This window comes from Xenopus laevis, chromosome 4L, assembly GCF_017654675.1.
Source record: "Xenopus laevis strain J_2021 chromosome 4L, Xenopus_laevis_v10.1, whole genome shotgun sequence".
Lineage (NCBI taxonomy): Eukaryota > Metazoa > Chordata > Amphibia > Anura > Pipidae > Xenopus > Xenopus laevis.
Genome location: NC_054377.1, coordinates 32,524,761 through 32,548,568, shown reverse-complemented (window position 1 = coordinate 32,548,568; position 23,808 = coordinate 32,524,761). Strand labels below are relative to the sequence as shown.

Genomic DNA, 23,808 nt, shown 5'->3' with positions numbered 1-23,808 from the left:
AAAAAATTTAAATGTTTAAAGGACTGGGTTGCCTTTGAGTTAACGTTAGGTATGTTATAGAAGAGCAAGTTCTAAGCAACTTTTCAATTGGTCTTCATTACTTATTTTTTTACAGGTTTTTAATTACAGTGTTTGCCTTCTTCTTATGACTCTTTCCTGCTTTCAAATGGAGGCCACTGACCCCATCTAATAACAAATGCTCTAAGGCTACAGATATAATATTGTTATTGCTACTTTTAATTACTCGTCTTTTTTCTATTTTTTGTAGTTTACTTAAATTTTTTGTTTAGCCACTCTCCATTCTGGAACGCCAATGGCTATATGGCTGCTAGGATCTAATTTACAAAAAAAAACGCAATAGAAGCAATAAAAAGTAACAATAGAGTTAACACTGACCCCAACTGACAAGCTGAAAAAGGCAGAATAAGAAGACAAATAATGATAAGAAAATCTGTTAACATAAAGACTAGCTTAGAAGTTGCTAAGAAAAGGGCATTCTAGAAATTCTCTATAATTGAATTTAATGTTAACTACCCCTATCACAATGAAAGAACAAGGAAATCCTAATTCCCCAGGAACCGGGGGTGCCAACATTTAACAATGCAAGTGCAGTGTGAATGCATTGTATGCAGTTGATGTCGGGATGATATCATTTGCAGTGCTGTGCCAAAATGATGTCTGTTTGTAAATCTTTAGGAGCAAGTCTGCTGCTTGCTCCAGTGGGGACCCTGGAATTACCACCAGTGTGATGGTAGTGGAAGCTCCAGAGTGACCCTGTGTCAATAGGAGCACTTGCACAATATTAATTTTTTACAACCATAATTGTGGATGCAGTGGTAAACAAGCCCTTAAATCTATGCTAATAATTACTAGGAAACACTGTCAAAGTAGAAAGGAACGTCTTCGTGCACCCCAAGTGATTGTATAGACTTACCTGAAACCCGGACCGGTGCTCCTATCAGCAGAAAACTACACCAGCCCGGGGTTATAGCAGTGAGCAGCACGGAGCGATCCTCTTCCATCCTCCTCTTTCTTTGCTTAGCTGTGCTAAAAAAGTCGGCTATTTTGTTCAACTGCACATGTCTCCCCTGGGAAATTTGAAGAAAGAAGAAGAAGCCAGAAGAGGATCGCTCCGAGGTGTTTGCTGGAATAACAGCAAGCCGGTGCAGTTTTCTGTTGATAGGCCCGGGGTTTCAGGTAAGTAAATACAATCACTTGGGGGTGCCTAACATTTTGCACCCCCAAGTGCAAGATGATTTCTCCTGTAAATGTGTAAATGTGGCAAGGCTACTTAGCAGGTCTGGGAAAACAAATGTAGCAATTCAATTCTCTGATGGCATAGTGGCACCAACATAGTGGCAATGGAATTGTGTTTCCTTGTCCTTCAAATCAGGAGTGTTTCTAATGTTATTGACCCAATCATGAGATACACATCAAGAACGAAAGGCTAGTGCCACACTATCTGTGCAGGCAGATGTGCCATATTTCAGCGCAGAAACAAGATATTTCGCATTTTGCACCGAAATCTACTGTGTTTACCTGCACTCGGTCTGTGTTTCTCCACAGGCCAAGATCTACATAGTGCGACACTAGCCTACAGTCTATCCATATCTATCAACCAACTAGTCAGATGCATGGTTTTTAAACAGCTGACCAATTAATCTTAGCTGCCAATTGGCTAGCAAATACATAAAGCAGGAGAAAAGAACCAGCTTTATAGCGTGAAAATACATTAGCAATAACTATTATTTAGTACATAATAGACATAAGCCATTTGTGAAGCATAATCATTTCTCAAAGGTAAAAATGCTCTGCTTTCATCATGTTTTCATATTTGTTATTCCAATAGTAACAGAAATGCAAGACACAAATTTAAAGGAGAACTTATACATTAAAAAATATGGCTAGAAATGCAATGTTTACACATTTTTTTTAATAAAATTACGCAAATAACCCAGATGTTCAGTAATCATACAACCAAAATAATTAATGACTGTACACAGCACCTCTCAATCTTCTGATGTCTTTACATCAAATTTACAAGCCAGCGGTACTAAAAGATGCATGGTTTCTGTAAAAGGATCTCAAAAGGTCTGTTTTCATAACATGATCTGAAAAAGTTTTGTACCTTTATAAAGGATGCCTGTATTCCATGCCAACAAGAATTTAGCAAGTCTCCACTTTACACTTTGGGTGTCAGTTAGTATTTCATTTTCTGGGAGCGGCTCGATTTTGACTGATTTAACTCCACGAACTCTAGGGCTGTTTTTACCTATAAAAATAAAAACCAACAACAGCAATCAAATGCTACCTCCTGAGACAGCAACCCCGATGTTGTACCCCCTTACCTAACATGCGCTCACCTCTTTTGCATTGGAGCGGGTTTTAAGGGGGGCTGCATCGCTTGTGCAGACAGAGAATGCAATTCTAACTTTAAAGAAAAACTATACCCCCAAAATGAATACTTAAGCAACAGATAGTTTACATCAAATTGAATGACATATTAAAGAATCTTACCAAACTGGAATATATATTTACATAAATATTGCCCTTTTACATCTCTTGCCTTGAACCACCAACTCTTACTGTAACAGGAAGAAGTGAGGAAGCAAAAGGCAGAACTCTGTCTGTTAATTGGCTCATGTGACCTTACATGTGGTTTGTATGTGTACACAGTGTATTTTTTAAAATGGCAATTTTCTATTTATGATTACCCAATGGCACATACTACTAAAAAAGTATATTATTATTATAATGGTTCATTTACATGAAGCAGGGTTTTACACATGAGCTGTTTTACTCAGTATCTTTTAATAGAGACCTACATTGTTTGGGGGTATAGTTTTCCTTTAAAGGGATATTGTCATGGGAAAAAAATTTTTTTTCAAAATGAATCAGTTAATAGTGCTGCTCCAGCAGAATTCTGCACTCAAATCCATTTCTCAAAAGAGCAAACAGATTTTTCTTATATTCAATTTTGAAATCTGACATGGGGCTAGACATATTGTCTATTTCCCAGCTGCCCCAAGTCATGTGACTTGTGCTCTGATAAACTTCAATCACTCTTTACTGCTGTACTGCAAGTTGGAGTGATATCACCCCCCTCCCTTTCCCCCCCAGCAGCCAAACAAAAGAACAATGGGAAGGTAACCAGATAGCAGCTCCCTAACACAAGATAACAGCTGCCTGGTAGATCTAAGAACAACACTCAATAGTAAAAAACCATGTCCCACTGAGACACATTCAGTTACATTGAGAAGGAAAAACAGCAGTCTGCCAGAAAGCATTTCTCTCCTGAAGTGCAGGCACAAGTCACATGACCAGGGGCAGCTGGGAAATTGACAAAATGTCTAGCCCCATGTCAGATTTCAAAATTGAATATAAAAAAATCTGTTAGCTCTTTTGAGAAATGGATTTCAGTGCAGAATTCTGCTGGAGCAGCGCTATTAACTGATTCATTTTGAAAAAAATGTTTTTTCCCATGACAGTATCCCTTTAAGCACTAACTTTAAGGAGTGACAATTTTTTTATTTTCAAAAGCAGAAATGTGATTCCTTAAGTTACTGAGGCTGCTTCACACTGGTGCCTGAGGCAAAATTCTCACCTTGCTTCGTGGCAGAAGTGACCCTGGGAGGGGCTGGAAAACATACTGCTATGGATTATTTCATATTATTCATTGTATATAGCAAACTACAAAAGCTGTTCTGGCAGGGAAACTATACTCTATATAGACTTGGAAAAAACAAATAAAATTGCCACCAGAACAAACTATAGTTAGAATGAGATAAAAATACAGTATAGACACTCCTTTTATGAACAATAAAAGAGTAGCCTGGACCAAATTGACCGCTCCGCTAACGGATGGGGGCTTGGCACTCCCCCACTTTCGATTCTACTACCTAGCATCACAAATCCACTATTTACACTGGTGCTTTACTCCTGATCCTTACAACCCAAACACATCCCTCCAGGCAGCAATCTTGGAATCCCTAGAGGGCCTACGTAATTATCTGTACCACCACCCCAAAGATGTCTCACCGCTCCCAACTACACTGAGTACCCCACACAAAGTCTGGACTCTGGTGCTTAATCTGCTAGGTCATTCTCCTCCACTAAAGTCTAGTTACTTACCCCTATGGGGCAATTGGTATCTCACACACTTCAGATTTCTGCAGGACTTTGTTTTCTTGGGGAACCTCCAGGATCATGCACTCTTCCCAACATACTCACAAATCAAGAAGACTCAGAAAACACACCTTCCCTTTTACAAATATCTCCGGTTGAAACATGCATTCCATGCTCAATTTGACTCTCTTTCCCCTCAGCTGATCCACCCCACGATAGAGGATATACTCCACTCCCCCACCTCAGTCAAACTGACATCTAAGATGTATCAAAACCTTATGCTTACAGGTCCCAAACCATTCCGAGCATTCTGAGCAGCAGAAGAATTCCACAGAGACACCTTAAAAAACACTTTTTAAAATACTGATTTTCTACGCAAAAAAAAAACAGTTGCTATGCACTGGATGGGCACAGCACTCCCCACAGTAAAGGCCTGGAGGGAGTTGGTTAACAAAATGGTTCCCCTATATAAGCTAACCTACCAAAACAGAGGTTCTAACACTAGATTTGACAAGGCCTGGAGTCCCTGGTGCGACCTGGATGACCCAAGCATTTACATAGAACAATAATTTCTTTGAGGCACTCAGCTATGCCAAATTTCCTAGCAGGAAATATTATAGTCAAAAAAGTCCCAAAAAGAAGAAGGCTGATACAACTACAAGCGGACAACCTGTTCTATTAACAGTACAACCTATTCTGTACAAATACATGTGTGAACGGAAAATTGTATTTTAAAAAAACAACTTTTTTTTTTTTAAATGTTGTTTTATTTCTTTGTTACTGTAGTTCTAAACTACTGTGGACACGGACCTGCACACCATCCTATGCTTCACGCAATGATTATGAGTGGTTTGTTATGTTGTGTATGTTTATATGTTTAAATTAATAAAAATGTACCTATAAAAAGAAAAAAAATACAGTATAGACAGACACAGACAGTAAAGTACAAACCAACAAAGAAATATGCACTAAGGAATCTTGCCATTTAAAAAAAATTCTCAGGCCCTAGATAACATAAAACTGCCACCTCCCTTGCCCATCTGTAAAAATACAAATGCTGCAACAGCCACATGCACCATTACCATCAGATCCTTTCCTGTAGGCTACTAGGGTACACTTAAAGGGATTCTGTCATCGGAAAACATGTTTTTTTCAAAACGCATCAGTAATAGTGCTACTCCAGCAGATTTCTGCACTGAATTCCATTTCTCAAAAGAGCAAACAGATTTTTTCTACATTCAATTTTGAAATCGGACATGGGGCTAGACAGCACTTTAGGAGAGAAATGCTTTCTGGCAGGCTGCTGTTTTTCCTTCTCAATGTAACTGAAGGAGTCTCAGTGAGACATGGGTTTTTACTACTGAGTGTTGTTCTTAGATCTACCGTGCAGCTGCTATCTTGTGTTAGGGAGCTGTTTTCTGGTTACCTTCACATTGTTCTTTTGTTTATCTGCTGGGGGGGGGAAGGGAGGGGGGTGATATCACTCCAACTTGCAGTACAGCAGTAAAGAGTGATTGAAGTTTATCAGAGCACAAGTCACATGACTTGGGGCAGCTGGGAAATTGACAATATGTCTAGCCCCATGTCAGATTTCAAAATTGAATATAAAAAAATCTGTTTGCTCTTTTGAGAAATGGATTTCAGTGCAGAATTCTGCTGGAGCAGCACTATTAACTGATTAATTTTGAATTTTTTTTTTGTTTCCCATGACAGTATCCCTTTAATGGGTGGAAATCATTGGCCACATTCACCGTGTGCCAGAAGGGCTACAGAAAAGTATCAGCTAGTGTTTAACCACCTTTAGACAGGATTCGCTTGAAAAAAGGCTGAAACTGATTGAGATGCATTTTATTTGAACTTAATCTACAATACAAATATGAAGGTGCAAGGCAAAAATTCTGTTTCAGCATAAATGCTTGTTTAAGGGGTTAACATTTTAATTTCCACGAATTTAAATTGATTATTCATGTATGGGTATTTTTTTCTTACTTTTTGATCCATGTAGACTAGCTGGTGAAGAAGCCAAATGTTGTTTTTCTTTATTTTCTGGGGTACGCTCCACAATCAGAGCAGACTCCACAACTGAAGTGTTTCTTGCAGATTTTCGCGTTGTTGGTGTGTTTTCTAACCTTCTTCCTGAAAGAAAAATAGTAAACAATATGTAAACAACATGCATGGCTTTTCAATGGCAAATGACATTTTCTCATCTACAGCACAAATCTCTGTACGCTAGGGACAAGGCCGGTATTGGATTTCCGTGATCTTCAGGTGGCACTGCATTAAAACATGATTCTGTAATGAAAATCTCTGCATGGGCCCATGAATACTTCTGAATATAGTCTGTGAAAACAGTTTGTCGTCTACCATGCAAAGAACAAACCAAATATAAATATCCAGAAAAGCCACCTCCTTGACTTGGGCCCAAGCTCATTTAAAATGGAAGTGGAAAACTGTCCTGTGGTCTGACCAATCAAAATTAATTGCTTTTTGAAATCAAGGACGCTGCCTCCTCCAGGCTAAAACAGGAGAGGGACCATTCGGCTTGTTATCATCAAACAGTTCAAAAGTCAGAATCCATGATGGTAATTAAAAGGCATTATTAAATGCTGAATGATATACAACGTTTACAGGTTTTAGGGAAGGTCAACCAGACAAACATCTACTGTATTTCAACAAGACAATGCAAAAACCACATGCCTCACATATAACAACAGCAGGGCTTGGTATGAAAATAGTCCCGGTGCTAAACTGGTCTGTATGCAGTCCAAACCTGTTACCCAACCTTTGGTGTATTATCAAAGGAAAAATACGACAAAGTAGAACCCCAAATGTTGAGCAGCTGAAAACCTTTATCAGGCAAGAATGGGACAAAGTTTCACTTTCAAAACTAAGCAATTTGTAAATATTTGGAAACTGGGGAGACAAAGTGTTGTGTGTGGAAACATGCCCCTGTCCCAAATTATTTGATGTTGCCTGCAGAAAACAATAACATGTCTCATTTTCAACGTCTGATATGCTGTCTTTGAATGATTTTCAATTTAAAATATGGTTTAAATACACCATAACACACTGTATCTGCTGTTTCTCATTTATGTTTTCTTTTGTTGTGCTTCATTGTGCAATTGAATTAAAACAAATAAAGAAAATATATATGTTTGATGATTTGCAAATTATCCCATTCTGTTTTTGCTTATATTTTACACAGTAAGGGGCAGATTTATCAAGGGTCGAATTTCAAAGTAGAAAAAGCTTTGAAATTTGACCATCTAATTGTTTGAATATCCACGTTTTTTTACATCGAATTTGGCCATTTGCGGTCGAAGTAAAATCGTAAACGATTTGAAGGATTTCATCCATCGATCGAACGATTTTTCTTCGACTTCAAAAACGTAGAAAAATGCTCTTTAAGGTCCCCATAGGCTAACATAGCACTTCGGCAGGTTTAATTTGGCGAAGTATTGAAGTCAAAGTTTTTTTTAAAGAGACAGTACTTCGATTATCGAATGGTCGAATATTCGAACGATTTTACTTCAAATCGAATTTGAAATCAAAGTCGTAGTATCCTATTCGATGGTCGAAGTATCCAAAAATATTACTTTGAATTTTTTTACTTTGAAAATTCCCTCGAATTCACTTCGACCCTTGATAAATCTGCCCCTTAATGTCATAAATTTTTTGGAAATGAGGCTGTACAAACGAGAACGGAAATGGGACAAACTAGAATTTAAAAAAGTAAGGGAAAGGGGGTAACCGCAACATGAAATGCTGAAGTCAAAAGAAAAGACAGTTCTGAAAGAAATGTTCTGCTATAGCTATCCAATTTCAGAGTACTTAGATGAGAAATACATTTTAAGTTTTCTTATTTTTAAAGTAATAAAACTAGTCTGGATGAACTGCACATATCAGTGGTGTCTTGGCTGAAACCCCCATTCTTGTAATGCACCATCCTTTTTCATAAATTATAAAGAATGGCAGGGGAGCAGTTAACAAATTAAAATAAGATGTAAATTCGATGTACTTGTTTTAGAGAAATAAATCTGTAGTTGTTCGTATATCTCTTCTGACAAAACACATATTATACAATATTATTTTATCTTACTTTTTGGCCCATCTAAACTTGACGGTGAAGAATTCAATTCCTTTATTTCCTGCTTTTCTGGAGTACTGTCCACTCTCACGGACTGGTTTTGAGTTGTTTGTGTGCGTTCTAAAAGCAAACAATACATATATACATATATATATATATATATATATATATATATATATATATATATATATATATATATATATATATATATATATATATATATATATATCTATCCTTAAATTAATTTATAATATTATATAAAAATTCAAATATAACCTTTATTAGTATTATTGCATATGGCTGTTGTGCCACCCCCTATGGCCAGCTGCCCAATGCCTCTAAATTTACAGAAATTAGTCAACCCACTTAGTCTACAATGATGCCCTTTTGCTCTAAGCCTAAAGTGCAGCACAATGAGATTATTACTGGTGCAGAAAAAAAGACCCAAGCCACATTATCATATCCCACAAGCTTATGCAGTATTTCCCCAGAGAAACACAAGGAGGAGCACCACACCAGAAGATCAGAGAGGGTTAATGGGGGATGAAAAGTGGAACGGCATTTCATTCTATTTTGAATCAATTGAAATTTGAATCAGGCGTGTAATCAAATAGAAAGGGTCCAACCAGGATAGAACTAGTGAATATAGAATGTATGCCTTAACCACCAACTCCACCAAAATAAAATGTTAGTTTATGTACAGTACTTTACGTAATAGTATTTAGCAACAGAAGGATAGTGGGAGTCTGATTTCAGAAACATATAGAGAGCCAGAAGTTGTATACCACTATCAAAAAGGTATGCTGCACTCCCACTATCCTTCTGTTGTATAATGTAGCGGAATGGTTGTAGTGAAACAAGTTGTTGATTTCTCTCTTTGCACAAAACACCTACACTACAATTAGTTTTGTAAGCAGTTCTTCCAAATACAAATCTTACTTTTCCGTCCATGTACACTAAGTGGTGAAGCAGCTGGCTCCATGACATTCAGCTTCTCTGGGGTAATGGCCACATTCACAGCAGATTCTCCATATGAACATTTTCTTGCAGAGGTCTTTCGAGTTGTTGGTGACTGTGTTAAACTGGTCTCTGGAAGGAAAACAGCAAATAATATATAACTACATTTACCTTCGAATGAATGTAAAACATCTCTTTAATTGCAGGTAAAGCCTGAAGAACAAATTACTTTCCCACTCTGTATCTATAAGGCAACAATTTACACAAGTGAAATGAATAGGGCTTCAAGTCACCTGTTAGCCTAAATAACTTGAGGGAAAAACACAGACAATATTATTTTATTTAACTTTTTGACCTTAACGGTCATTCCGTATAAAGCAGAAATACTTTATATATTTCAACTTGCCTTCATGTAATTTTCAGCTGAATCTCTACATGGAGCAGATTCCATTTCAAGCTTCTTGATATCTTCATTGGCTTTATGCTCAACTATAGCAGTACAATGATGCTGCTTCAGGAAACCTTTACGCTTTGTAATAGTACTGCAAAGGTTGTCATACTTTAGACTGTTCAGGTTTCACCCATGGAGAAAATTTTTCCAGGGGGTGCAGGACAGATTGCTGAGCCAGTTTTATCACAGATCTAAAGTTCACATCTATGACATTACTAGCTCTATACAACCCATCAAGAGCACCACTTTTTCCCCAATAAACAAAAAGAAGATAACCGAAAGCAGTGTCTGAGATTAAGAGTTGAGGTTCATTAACTAATGTGCAGAAAAGAAGGATTTTCAAGTTACCGAAAAATATTTTTCTAGATGGCCTGGACTGTCAGTGCAGACGCTATGGGGTTAAGTATCCATCTCCGGAGGCAGGACAGAAGAAAAAGAAAAGATTCGGTTCCACCCCCTTAATATATACTGATGCTCCTCCTGATCCCCTCAGTTTGTTTGTCAGCTCAGTGTGGAGGAGAATAGCAGAAAGACATGCAAGCAGTGCACAACATAACAATATCATAACATGTTAACATAACAACTTAACAGAACAGAATTATCAGGGTGGGGCTTACTGCACTGACAGTCCAGGCCATCTAGAAAAAGATTTTTCGGTAAATTAAAAATCCTTCTTTCTCTAGCCGGCCCTTCCTGTCAGTGCAGACGCTATGGGGACGTCCAAAAGCTGGTCCCCAATCTGGGTGGGATTAGATAATTACTAGCGCCTAACTGCAGCCTGTAAAACTTTTCTACCAAAGGCTGCAGGGTCTGAATGAAAGACGTGTAGTCTGTAAAATTTGGAAAAGGTGGAGAGCGAAGCCCAAGTGGCTGCTCTACATATTTGTTCAGGTGTGGCTGAATTATAAAGAGCCCAAGAAGTGCTCAGTGCTCTGGTGGAATGAGCTTTGACTTTAAATGGTCTGGGTTTGTTACTGACATCGTAAGCACAATTGATTGTGTCCACCAACCATCTAGCAATAGTTCTTTTAGAAGCTGGAGAACCCTTGTTGTACCCATAAGTCACCAAAAAGGTATCTGTCTTCCTATAGGATTTGGACTAAGTAATAACGAATTGCTCTGACCACATCTAGTTTGTGCAATTCCTTTTCTTTCACATTAGAGGGCCGTGGGCATAGTGAATGTAAATTAATCTCCTTGTTAATGTGAAAATAAGAGACAACCTTGGGAGTAAAGGATGGAACTGTACAAAAAACCGCCCTATCTTGGTGCAGGATAAGCCATGGTTCTTTTTGGGATAGGGCCGTTTTGCAGATGTAATTGCTAAGAGAAAGGACATCTTCCAGGTAAGGAACTTCAAGGAACAAGATGCTAATGGCTCAAAGGGGGGGGCCCTGTAAGGCTTGGAGCACTGTGGTAAGGTCCCAAGGGGGAGTGGGGTCCCTAAAGGGAGGCCTAACCTTACCGACCCCTTGTAGAAACTGTATAAGGTCTGGTTCCCTAGCCCACTGATGCTGAAGCAATAAGGAAAGGGCTGAAACCTGGCCTTTCAGAGTAGCCAAGGATAAGCCTAGTTGAAAACCCTGAGTGAGAAATTCGACAATGGTTTGTAGGCGAGCTTGGTGCCAGGGAGACCCCGTGGCATCACACCAATCTATAAACATTTTCCATGTTTTATGGTAAATTTTTGTTGTGGATTGTTTTCGGGCCTTTAGCAGTATGTCTGTGGCCTGTTCTGAAAACCCCTTGGCAAGCCAGATTTCGGATTCAATAGCCACGCCGTCAAATGGAGACCTTGTAAATTGTCGTGTTTTACTGGGCCTTGCGTTAGCAAATCCTGTCTGAGAGGCAACTGCCATGGAGGAGCTACTAGTAAAGTCATAATCTCGTAGTACCACACTCTCCGTGGCCAATCTGGGGCGATAAGTATGGTCTGCGTCCATTCCTGTCGGATTTTGCGTATGACTCGTGGCAGTAGAGCTAGAGGTGGAAGAGCATAAACTTTTTCGAAAGTACATGGTATGACTAAGGCGTCCACAAACGCTGCCCCCGGGTCTTGAGATCTGGCGCAGTAAGTAGGAACTTTGAAGTTGTGTCTTGAGGCCAAGATGTCTATGTCTGGTGCCCACCATCTGGACACGAGTTGTTGGAACACTGCTGGATGTAGTTACCACTCTCCTTGGTCTATCTGTTGCCGGCTGAGGTAATCCACCTCCCAATTCAATATGCCTGGTATGAAGACTGCGGAGACGGCTGGAACATGGGACTCCGCCCAGTCGAGTATCTGAGCCACTTCCTTCATTGCTCGAGAGCTGCGAGTACCTCCCTGTTTGTTTATGTAGGCCACTGCTGTGGCATTGTCGGACTGAATCCTGAGTGGTCTTCCTGTCAGTTCTGGTGACCAATGAAGAATGGCATTCTTTATCGCTCTGATTTCTAGAACGTTGATTGGTAATTTGGATTCCTCCTGCGACCAGGTGCCTTGGCAATTGCGAGGTGGCCAAGAAGCCCCCTAACCCGTGAGACTGGTGTCTGTTGTGACAACTGTCCATTGGTGTGTGGTCCAAGTTCTCCCTGAGGCAAGGTTGGGCTTCAATGTCCACCATTGTAATGACTGTTTTATTGGCTCTGTTATTGGAATTTGTTGGGACAGGTTGAAGTGATCCTTGTTCCAGTGCCGCAAAAAATTATTTTGAAACACTCTCATGTGGAACTTGCTGAAAGGCAGAGCCTCCAGTGCTGCTACCATGTAGCCCAACAAATGAAGGCAAAGTCCCGCGGGTACTGTGGATAGCAGGCGAACATGATGAGCTGTGAGCGAGATCGTTTGGATCTTCTCTGAGGTCAATGAGATCGTTTGCAGGGAGGAGTTGAACCACATCCCCAGGAATTGGATTTTCTAGGACGGTTGGAGCTGGCTCTTTTTGTGGTTTATAAGCCAACCGTGTTGTTTGAGAACAGTGACACAAAGGTGAGTGTCTCGAAGACTTTGCTTGTAGGAAGGCGACCTTATTAGGAGGTCGTCCAAATATGAGGAGTGTGTGATCCCCTGGCGTCTGAGGTAAGCAATGAGAGGGCTGAGGACCTTTGTAAACACCCTGGGCGCTGTGCATAGGCCGAAAGGAAGAGCCCTGAACTGATAGTGGTTCTGGAGGATTGTGAACCGCAAGTACTGTTGAGAGATTGTCCTGATGGGGACGTGTAAGTACGCATCCTGTAAATCTACTTTTGTCATGTAACAGTGGTCTGTCATGGACATCAGGACTGATCGAATCGATTCCATGCGAAATTTCTGTTTGGAGACAAACTGATTTAGGGGTTTCAAGTTGAGTATTGGCCTGAAGGAGCCCTCTTTCTTTGTAATCAGAAACAAATTGGAATAAAAGCCTTTGTAACACTTTTACGGGAACTTCGGTAATGACATTGTTGCGTAGCAGTTCGCTGACAATGTTGAGGAGAGCTTGTAAGTTGGCGGGATATTTTGGTATGGACGATCGTATGAAAGTGCGGGGAGGTAGGGTGTTGAAAGGAATTCTGTAACCCTCGCTGATGATAGTTAGAACCCAATGAATGTGTGACTGCCAATGTGGGAGAAATTCGAAAAGGCGGCCACCTACTCCTCCCCGACCTGAACTGTGTGAGTCAGGTGGAAGTGGTCTTGGGTGGACCTGGCTTCCTATGCTGCCTTTGTTGGGTAGACCAAGAGGGTCTGCCTTTCTTTGAGCCCGTACTGGTTTGCGTGGACCGAAATGTGGAGTTACGAAAGGACCAAAAGGAACAGTTTTGGGAGTTCCATTGTCTATTATATGGCCTACTGGAAGATTCTTGTCTAGGCCGCTTACCTGACGGTAAGAAGGTGCTTTTGCCCCCCGTAACTTCTGTTATGATTTGCTTTAAATCGGGTCCAAAAAGCGTATCACCTGTGTATTTGAGATTAATCAACCTGGTTTTGGAATCTCCAGTGCATTGTCGCAACCAAAGTGGTCTTCTGGCAACTGTTGTGTCGACGCTAGTTTTGGCTGCCAGTTTTATCGTATCCATAGCTGTGTCAGATAAAAAGGCAAAGGCGGAACTAAGACACTGTAGTTCCTCCTGTAACTCCTCAGGTGGTAAGGGCTTGCGTAGTAACTCCTGACACCAGAAACGTGCTGTACGTGCTAGACAAGCTGAAGCTACCGCTGGTCGGAGGATAGCTGTGGCGTGTGTGTAGCCTTTCCTCAGGGAAGCTTCCATCTTCTTATCCATCGGATCCTTAAAAGCAGCGTATTCAGTAGGCAGCGTGGTATTTTTGGATAACCTGCCAATTCCTGAATCTACCTTGGGTGCCTTATCCCAGACCTTTTGGTGATCCGCAGGGATAGGGTAAGTGCTAAGGAAGCGCTGTGTGAGCGTGTCTGTGATCTGGTTTGGACCACTTGTTGTCAATAATCTGTGCTACAGATCTAAACACTGGAAAAACTCTAAATTTTTTGGGTTGCACTCCTAAGACCTCGTCAGCTTTGGAAGTAGCAGCGGTTTCATCCTTGATTTCTAAAGTGACTAGCATTTCCCGTAATAAGCGTTTGGCTATGTCGGAGCCTGCAATAGAGCGATATTGATGCTCATTGTCCGATTCGTCCGAAGACACTTCGCTAACAGAAAGTTCCCCTGGTTCTGGGTCACTATCCTGATCACTGTGAATACTGGAATCTGTGTCTAACCGTAGTTGGGGCTTGCTTTTTTTACCATGTGCTGGTGCTTTATTGACTGATGATTGAATGGTGGATTTTATCCATTCAAATAATTCTTCAATTTAGGTGTTTTAGATGAAGTGGAAGGATTTTGTTCTTGTGCAACATTTAATTGAGGAGTCTCCTCAATATCCTGGGACAGAATTGGATGAGGTGATAAGTCTGGTGCTGAATCAAGTGGATGTGCACAGTCCAGACATATGCTATCTTCCCCTTTGCGCAATGTATGTTTACATTTCTTGCACTTTTTGAATTGGGTATGCCTGTGGCCTTTTTGACCTTTGGTGTAGAGATGGCACTAGACATATCTTTTCTGAGGTCTTCTAGTACACCTTCAGTGTCCATGATACTGTATCTGTAGGACAGAAAATAGTAGGACTGTATCAATAAAGAAACATGATGCCAATAGTAGTTTCAGATATCAGCATGATGGTATATAAAGTAAACCTATCGCCAAAAACATCACATAAGAGTACTGATTCAAATAGTAGTGAGAGCCTACAGGCTAGATCACTAAAAAGGCTTGTTTCTTGTAAGAGACATCCTTGAATAAGGAAAAAAGCTGCCATGGTACCTACACAGGGAAAAGGCTGAGAAAGCCGCCCTGAACGATCGCTGTGTCTAACCGCGGTCTGTGTCTTCTGTGGGAGCGCTTGCTGCTGACACGCTAAAGAAAAAAAACAAAATGGCAGCCGCGTAGTAGCGTGCGCAACGTACGTCTGATTTGGCGTCAATACACAGACCCGCGCGGTTAGTCCGAAACTTGCCTGCAGTGTGAAGGAAGAAACTGGAAGTGCGGTAGCTGTGTAAGCTCCGTACACTTCTGGCAATGCTACCCGCTGAACTGAGAAGCTGGGAGACATGCGGCCAGGGAGCCAAGTAAAGTAGTCGTCTGTGTAAGACTTTACTGTGTAGAAATATCAGGATCTAAAAATTGATCCATCTGTTCAGTGCCCCAACCAACTCTGAGAGAGGTATAGGGGTAAGTGGAAAGTCTGAGACGAAAAATCCATAAGAGAAAATAAATAATAATAATAAATAAATAAATAAATAAATAAATAAATAATGTGCTGTCCTAACCTCCAGCAGGACAGAAGAAAAAAACTGAGGGGATCAGGAGGAGCATCAGTATATATCAAGGGGGTGGAGCCGAATCTTTTTTTTTTTCTTCTGTCCTGCCTCCGGAGATGGATACTTAACCCCATAGCGTCTGCACTGACAGGAAGGGCCGGCTAGAGAAATAGGCCTTCTGATTGAATCTAACCAAAAGAAAATATTGTGTTCAAGAAGTCATAAAATACTAATGGTTATTGGAGATAAGGGTTTTTATTTTACAGTGCAGCTTTTTATGTTAATAGAATTGAGGGCAAGCAGAGAATTAATGATACCTGATAAATAGATACCTGTCACTTTTGGGGCAGCGCTTTCAGGGAAAGTTTGAGGATCTGAGACAACTTCTTCTTTAGGTAGTTTGAAACCACAAGCTGGACAAAATTTAAACGATTCTTCTGCTTTCTGCCCACATTCAGGACAAAAGTTGATAACCATTCTGCAAAGAAAAAAAAAATTAATGAAGAAAAGCAAAGAGAAGCGCTGCACAATATGCTGGCGCTCTAAAAATACATGTTAATAATAAATAACAAGAATAAGATAACAGATAATTATATAAACTTATTACATTTAGGGGCAGATTTACTAAGCTCGAGTGATGGTTCGAATTTCAAAAAGTTCGAATTTCGAAGTCAATTTTTGGGTACTTCGACCATTGAATATGCTATATTCGACTTCGATTCGAATGATTCAAAGTAAAAATCGTTAGACTATTCGATAATCGCAGTACTGTGTCTTTAAAAAAAAACTTCGACTTCATACTTCGCCAAATTAAAGCTACCGAAGTGCAATGTTAGCCTATGAGGATCTTCCACAGCACTTTTCTAAGTTTTTTTTTCATCAAATAGAAATCCTGCTAAAAATCGTTCGAATCGTCAAACTGCGTCAAATAGCGTCACCTCGGATGATTATTAATTTTAATTTTTTTTTTACAAGACGTGGAGGTCTATTTATCAACATTTTAGTGATTTTACAAACCATAAATAAACTCACTTTCTCTAAAGCCACAAATGTCATGAAATTTATTAAAAGACCCAAAATAAAAAAGTACGAACGGAAAATAGCAATTCATAATCCCAAAAAAAAAATTTGAATGCCTCTAAAGCCTGTAAAAATTCCAAAAAATCCGAAAACCTCTAAAAGTCTGAATTTATTGAAAACAGGTTCAGCGCAGCTCTCATTGACTTAGGACCTCAACAACTTTTACCAGGCAAATTTTTGTATTAGAGTCCCATTAATACATGGCAGATGTCCCATCTTCAGGGACATCTGCCACGGACTTCTTCATGACTTCGGCAGGGTTAAACGGAAGTATTTTCGGATTTAAAGCATGTGAGTTTTTTTAAAATCTCAGCCAGAAAAATATAAGGTTTAATAAAATAGGCCCCATAGTGCTGTGAACTTATGAAGAAAATACTTTTACTTTCCTTTATAACAATTTGGTATACAATTTAATTAACAGTTTTAGGGATAGTGTTTGTTAGTGCTACTCAGCGTCTTGCACAGGTATTCACTCTTGGAGCAGTCTTTCCAGGGGGCACTTTTTTTGTGAGAGATGCAAATGGATTTTCTTTTTGGAATCTGAATTGAAGAATCTTAGGTAGCAGCGTATACATCACTGAAGGGGACTGTAAGAGGATAGTCTGGTAGGGGCCAGTGGGTTAAAAGGGGTAAAGATTTTGCAGTTACAGTAAAAGAGGGACACAGGTTTGTTACAGTTTAAAGGGAAAACAGGAGTTAAAAGGACAGGGTGACTGGTCCCCATCAAGATGTGCCATTTTTTTTCAAGACTTTGGGGAGGACAGCTCTGAAACTATAAGCCAGTACAATGTAGTTCAGACTGTTCAGATGCAACCATAAATGGTGCTATATTGGACCTGGTAATCTCAACCCAGAACAAATTACAAATGTAAAATTAGTCACCCCCTTGGCTTTTTACCTATTTTGTTACATTCCAACCTGTAATTTAAATGTTTTTTAATCTTATTTTATGTGATGGATCTGCACAAAATATTCTAAGTTGGTGAAGTGAATTAAGAAAAATATATCTAAAAAAATAAAAAACTGAAAATTGGCATGTGCATATCTATTCACCCCTTTTGCCATGAAGCCCCTAAAAAATTCTGGTGCAACCAATTACCTTCAAAAGTCACATAATTAGTGAAATGAAGTCCACCTGTTTGCAATCTAAGTGTCACATGATCTGTCAGTATAAACACAACTTTTCTGAATGGTACCACAACAATGGTTCCGCAACAAACCTGCCAAGAGAGGGCCGCCACCACAACTCACAGACCGGACAAGGAGGGCATTAATCACAGAGGCAGCACAGAGACCAAAAGTAACCCTGAAGGAGTTGCAGAGTTCCACAGCAGAGACTGGAGTATCTGTCCATAGGACCACAATAAGCCGTACACTCTATAGAGCTGGGCTTTATGAAAGAGTGGCCATAAAAAAGCCATTACTTAAAGATAAAAATAAGAAGGCATGTTTTGAGTTTGCCAAAAGGCATGTGGGCGACTCCCCAAATGTATGGAGGAAGGAGGTCTGGTCAGATGAGACTAAAGTTGAACTTTTCGGCCACCAAGGAAAATGCTATGTCTGGCGCAAACCCAACACATTCATCACCCCAAGAACACCATCATCACAGTGAAACATAGTGGTGGCAGCATCATGCTGTGGGGATGTTTTTTCGCAGCAGGGACTGGGAAACTGGATTGGGATTTGGATTCAAAATAGGCCCTGGTATTTCAAGTACACAGAAGCCCAAACAGCCCACTAAATAGTGATAGCAAATAGCATATATACCAGTCCGGGTCTTATATACAAGGACATATAATAAACTCACTGATACATTATTTGTCAGCAGATCTTTACAGTGAACTTAATGGCATTTATTTAGATTAAAAGAAGGTTTGTTTTTTTAATGTGATTTTTTTTTCCAGTGAGGGCTGAGAAGCTCTGGAATTCTCTCCCCTAAGGCTAATGGCAGAGGATCGGCTGCATTCCACATCTAAAATGTATCTGCCGATAGGCAGAGCCCATGTTTGTCAGCACATGCATATTCAGGGAGCAGAAGGCAGCGGATCAGCTGCCAATAGTCTTAGTGGGTTATTTACTAAAATCTGAATCTCATATTTTATTTTAAAAATCACAACCAAACTACCATGCCCAATTTTAACTTATTTATTACATTTATTGAAAAACTATTTCGATTATTGAAAAAAAAAATTCCCCAAATTGCTCTAATTTTTTGGCCTTTCCTCCCCCCCGAATCGCTTGAAATTTTCAAGTTTTTGCCTAAAAACCCTGAAAAAGTCGACTAAATCCAGTGTAGACCACGAAAACTTTAAATTGAGATAGGTGCCTCGACAGGTCTGAGATGGCGGATTTTCGGATTCGGGCTCTTTGCAACTTCGGGGTGTAATAAATCTCAAAAAATTTGAGGTCTTTTGCCCCTAAAAATTCGAGTTTTCAAGTGAAAAAAAAAATTAATTTTTTAAAGATTTTAACATTCGGATTTTAATAAATAATCCCCTAATTGATTGTACTGGCAAAAGGGCTGGATGCTGTTTTAGAAAGCAAGAAAATACAAAGTTACTAAATTAACACTTGATAGAAAAGTGATCCATGGATTGGTCCAATTACGCTCTTGGAGTTAGGAAATATTTTTCTTCTCCCTCTGGCAATTTGCAGAGGATTTTTGGAATATACTCAACATGTCTTTTTTTCAACCTCAACTACTATATTACTATGCGATTTATTTTATGCTCTGGAACAAGACGTTGTAAAGTTCTTTTATCCCCACATCTCGTTTTCCATCCACAACTAGTAATTAAGATGTGTAAGCAATTAAACACATTTGGATGTTAAAAATATATTCTGACATATTCATGAACATTGGGGTGATTGGGAAAAGATAAAACTGCTAAGAATCCTTCTATATTCACCAGTTCTTTCACACATAAATGAAAGGTGTATACTTAAAGGAATAGTAACACCAAAAAATGAAAATGTATTGAAAATATATGGCTACACAGTAGCTTGTTTATATGAACTATAGTAGTCTTTCTGAAGCAAAAACACCAGTTGCACTAGTGTACAGTGTACAGTTGCAACAGTACATTTTACTGTCATTCCTTTAAAACACTTCATTTTTGGTGTTACTATTCCTTTAAAGCTCGGAAGAATGGAATTTGTATTTTATATTGCATTGTTTCAGTGAAGCCCAGACAGTGTCCTTCTTAGTGTGAAATCTAATGCCTTCTACTGTTTGATGCTAAACCCCTAAGATTTGGTAGAAACATGCAATGGACAAGGGTTTTGCTTGAAAAAAAAGTTAAAAGGCCAGCCTCCCATTTGAACTTTACTTTACTCACAAAACATTTACGGTTTTCTTGATCTAAGCTACTCAATATTTAAGGTGGCCATAGACGCACAGATAATATCGTACGAAACGAATTTTCGTCCGATATTCGTGTATGGTGGAAAAAGAGCCGACCAATATCGGCAGAAGACTTGGATATCGGTCGGCTCATCGATCGGGCTGGACGGAAAATTTTGATCGGGTGCCTTTGAAGGGACCCAAACATCGCCCATTGTTAGTGTTGAATCGTCAGATACAGGTAAAATTCTATTGTTTCTTCCCATATATCTACCTGTATATCTGACGATTCAGCTCTACACGTGTGTATTGAAACGAACGATCTTTCTTGGAAAGATCTTTTCCATGAAAGATCGTAATTGTTACGTCTATGGCCACCTTTAGTCCCTGTGAGCTAATTATGTTGCACTGGGAAAAAGCTTGTCTGGCATAAGTAACAAAGGCACCAAATAGGACAACAGGTGTGTGATGGCTAAGTAGGAACCTATGTGTTGTTCTGCCATTTGTATATGGCTTACATACATAAATAAATCAAGAGCAAAGATACTGTTAATACTGGACTTGCTAAATGTCAGGGTAAGTAGAATGAAATTTGTGAGGTTCAGGGCCAGGGGTGCCACCTCAACACTATAAAGCCGGCCACATACTGAATCCACATACTGCATTACTGATTTAGCTGCATCATGCATGGCTGCACATACATCTGTTTAGTCTGCAGCATGCATCTAAAAGAATTGCTAATCAGCCATGCAGGATGTGGATTGAATATATGGGCAGTATTATAGGGGTAAGGTGGCAACCCTTGCAAGTGGTTTAAAAAAAAAAAAAAAAAAGATATCAGAATCAGGGCTTGTATAGGAACTCAAGAACCTTGGGCAGGACACAAGGTGCTGGTACAAGGAATAAATCACTGGAGGATCAATGATCCAGCACAGGGAGGAGAATGAGGAAGGTTTAAATAGCCTATCAATGGGAATATTACCTGTGCTGGTCCAATTAAACTGCAGGTATGAATAATGGAAGGTAGAGGTGAAAGATGCCTTTGCTATAAATGATAACACGGAGGTTGCCAGAGGTGTCAAAGACAATTAGGCCAACCTTGATAAAATGACCAAATAAGCTCAAAAGTTGTGATTGGGAGTAAAAGGTGAGCTTTATTATGTAAATTAATGTTATGTGTGAGGACATGCTGTTGCTAATTGTTGCAATCATAAAGCGGAATCCACTGTGTGAAATAAGGGAGGCAAGAAAAATCCAGAAACCCATTGAATGTGCAGTCCTGAAATGTGTGTGTGTAAGGGTGTGCCAAGCTGATATTACCTGCCTTCTCATAATAAGTCTAGTGCAATAGCTGTATGATTAACTCCTCCTTGTGTGTCGATGTGGAAGGTACAGACACTCATTCCAGTATGCAAAGCAATGCACAAAATCTATTTGGTTATAAAGTACTTAAAGGATAACTAAAGTCTAAAACAATGGGGGTTGCCAATACATTGGGCATCTTCTAGTGAGTCAAATATTAACCTTGCAGACCAGACAGGTGCATGGCTAAAAAATGCACTGCCTGGAAAGATTTTTGAACAGTGCCACCATGTTGCATCCAATTGCCCAGGTATCCCTTGCTCCAACCAGGCAGGCACATGCTCAGTATTGTAAAGTTTGACAAGCTTAATAAAATGTGCACATGCCCATGGGAATGTTGGCATGTTGGAGAGGGCCCAACAAAGCGGGACCCCGCTATTTTGCATTAAAGATGAGATTAAAGTAAAACAACAAAATGTAATACTTCCTGCTAAGAAATAAAAAAGTTTAAATAATTGTGTGTAAAAGAAAAAAGAGTTCACTTTTTTGCTAAAGCGCAATTAATGACCTGTAATGAGTGATAATAATGACCCATAAGTTTAAATACTCAACATCACTGCAGAGTACATTGAGTATATGCAGTAGTGATCTTCTTGCTCAGTCCACTACTTCTGCATATGCCTCTGGTTTCAAGAAAGGGAATCTTCAGGCGCAGAAGCAGAGTGTACTTCGCCACACACAACCCAAACCCACATTGGTCGCTCAAATTTCAGTCAAAACCTGCCTGACCCTTGGGTAAACACACAGAGTTGGGGTCGACCCGCACATAACTAATATGCAGTATCACTGAAGAATGGTATAACAACATCAGAAGATGCTGTGAGCAACTATGAAGACATGGCTCAATTACTGTTATAGCGCTGTTAATTTTCTGGCTGGTACAGTAAGTTTAGTATTAAAAATATAGTATTTCTAGCCATATTAATTTTTAGGCTTTTGTTACAATTATTATTAGCATTTATTTATAAAGCGCCAACATATTTCACAATACTGTAATGTAATGGGTGTATACATTAAACAGATTACATATAGCTCCTAAGGATGCACTGAATCCTGGATTCAGTTTAGGATTCGGCCGATTTCGAGCCATTTTTATCAGGATTTACACAAATCTAAGTGCCTGGACGAACTGAATCCGAACCCTATATAACTGTAAAAAATTGGTACATGTGTAGGCTTTACAGTCAATGCGGCAGCTTTTATGGCGCAGATGAAGGGTTTGGATTTGGTTTGGTAGTAGCCCAAATGCGTAACCCTATATTCAGGGATTCAGCTGTACCCTAGAGCAAGGTTCCATGCATCCCTAAAAAAAGCACCAAAAAAAAAAAAAAAGAGCTTACTTTACTTATCCTTTAAATTACAGAGCTAGATATGCAGACGTAACAGGTGATGGTTGAAAAAATTACTGTATTGTTTCATATAAGGAAAGGACAGGAAATATAGTTCAATGGCTAAAGTGAGATGACAATGGAACAAATAAAGCATATTTAAAGAGAAGAGAACATTTTAGCAAATATATAACACTGTTTCAGAAACATGAAAAGTCATTCTGCATTGCTGGAAGTAATGTTACAGAGGGAGGAATGTTCCAGTTTTTGAGGCTGACAATGGGAAAAGGTTGGGTACTGTTTTACAGAAGTGATGGCTGCACTTGAGAAATGCTGACATTGTGCATCATAAAGGGGAAGTGACGTATCACAGACAATGAGGAAGTTTGATAAGGAAAACTTATCTCATGGTTAATCATGTGAACACTTCCTTGAATTCTGGGGACATGGTAACTATGGGAGAACTTTAAAAAAAAAAGTTGATACTGTCTTTCAGAGGTGATATAACCTTGGTACGCAGCGAATTTTTTTGTGTTAATATTTTAATACAGACAGATGCTAGCTATTTGTTAAAGACATTATGGGTAAGGAACAGTTAAATCCCTCGAAATTCGACTGGGGAATAGAATCGAATAGAATCGAATAGGCAATTCGGGCGAATTTATGCACTGGCGAATAGTCGAATTGGCGAATATTCGCCAGGTGAATAGGCGCTCGATCGAATATTCGCTCGAAGGATTTTCATTAGATCGAATGCCTTTTTATTCGATCAAAAACTTGGAAAACAAGCCTATGGGACTTTCCCATAGGCTTTTAAAGCAATTCGGTAGGTTTTAGGTGGCGAAGTAGGCAGTCGAAGTATTTTTAAAAGAGACAGTACTTCGCTTTTCGAATGGGCGAATAGTCGCAGCGTTTTTGCGATCGATCCAGTACTTCGACTATCGAATGGGGAATAGTCGCAGCGTTTTTGCGCTCTATCTAATCGAATCATTCTACTCAGGCGAATTTACGCCAATTCGATAGTCGAGGAGCACAAAAATTCTCAGTTTTTTTACTTCGAATCCTTCACTCGAAGTTAGTGAATCGGCCCCTAGGAGTCTGGTAGCAAACCAATGGACCCAGAGAAAACTAACAAAACTTGGAGGAGTTTGTATGTTACATAGCCCCATACACGTTTTCAAAATTAAGCATGGCATGCTTAAAGGACTTCTCTACTGAGCACTTCAGCAATTTGCTTTCATTTTTAGAAGCCTATAGCTGTATTTAAATTGAAA

General features: G+C 39.5%; 1 protein-coding gene across 4 annotated transcripts in view; it reads right to left on the bottom strand.

Annotated features, from left to right (window-relative positions):
• Nucleotides 1-23,808, bottom strand: part of vrk3.L (VRK serine/threonine kinase 3 L homeolog) — a 47,030-nt gene that overhangs the window by 21,405 nt on the left and 1,817 nt on the right. The window contains exons 2-6 of one of the 4 annotated variants that reach the window (XM_018256729.2): nt 15,739-15,899; nt 9,152-9,301; nt 8,225-8,332; nt 6,115-6,261; nt 2,129-2,272 (exon numbers count right to left, since the gene is read on the bottom strand). In XM_018256729.2, the coding sequence (XP_018112218.1) occupies nt 2,129-2,272; nt 6,115-6,261; nt 8,225-8,332; nt 9,152-9,301; nt 15,739-15,898 (709 nt within the window). In that variant the 5' untranslated portion in view covers nt 15,899. The remainder of the gene's footprint in view (nt 1-2,128; nt 2,273-6,114; nt 6,262-8,224; nt 8,333-9,151; nt 9,302-15,738; nt 15,900-23,808) is intronic. The other 3 variants (XM_018256730.2, XM_018256731.2, NM_001092778.1) reach the window with 3 other exon arrangements.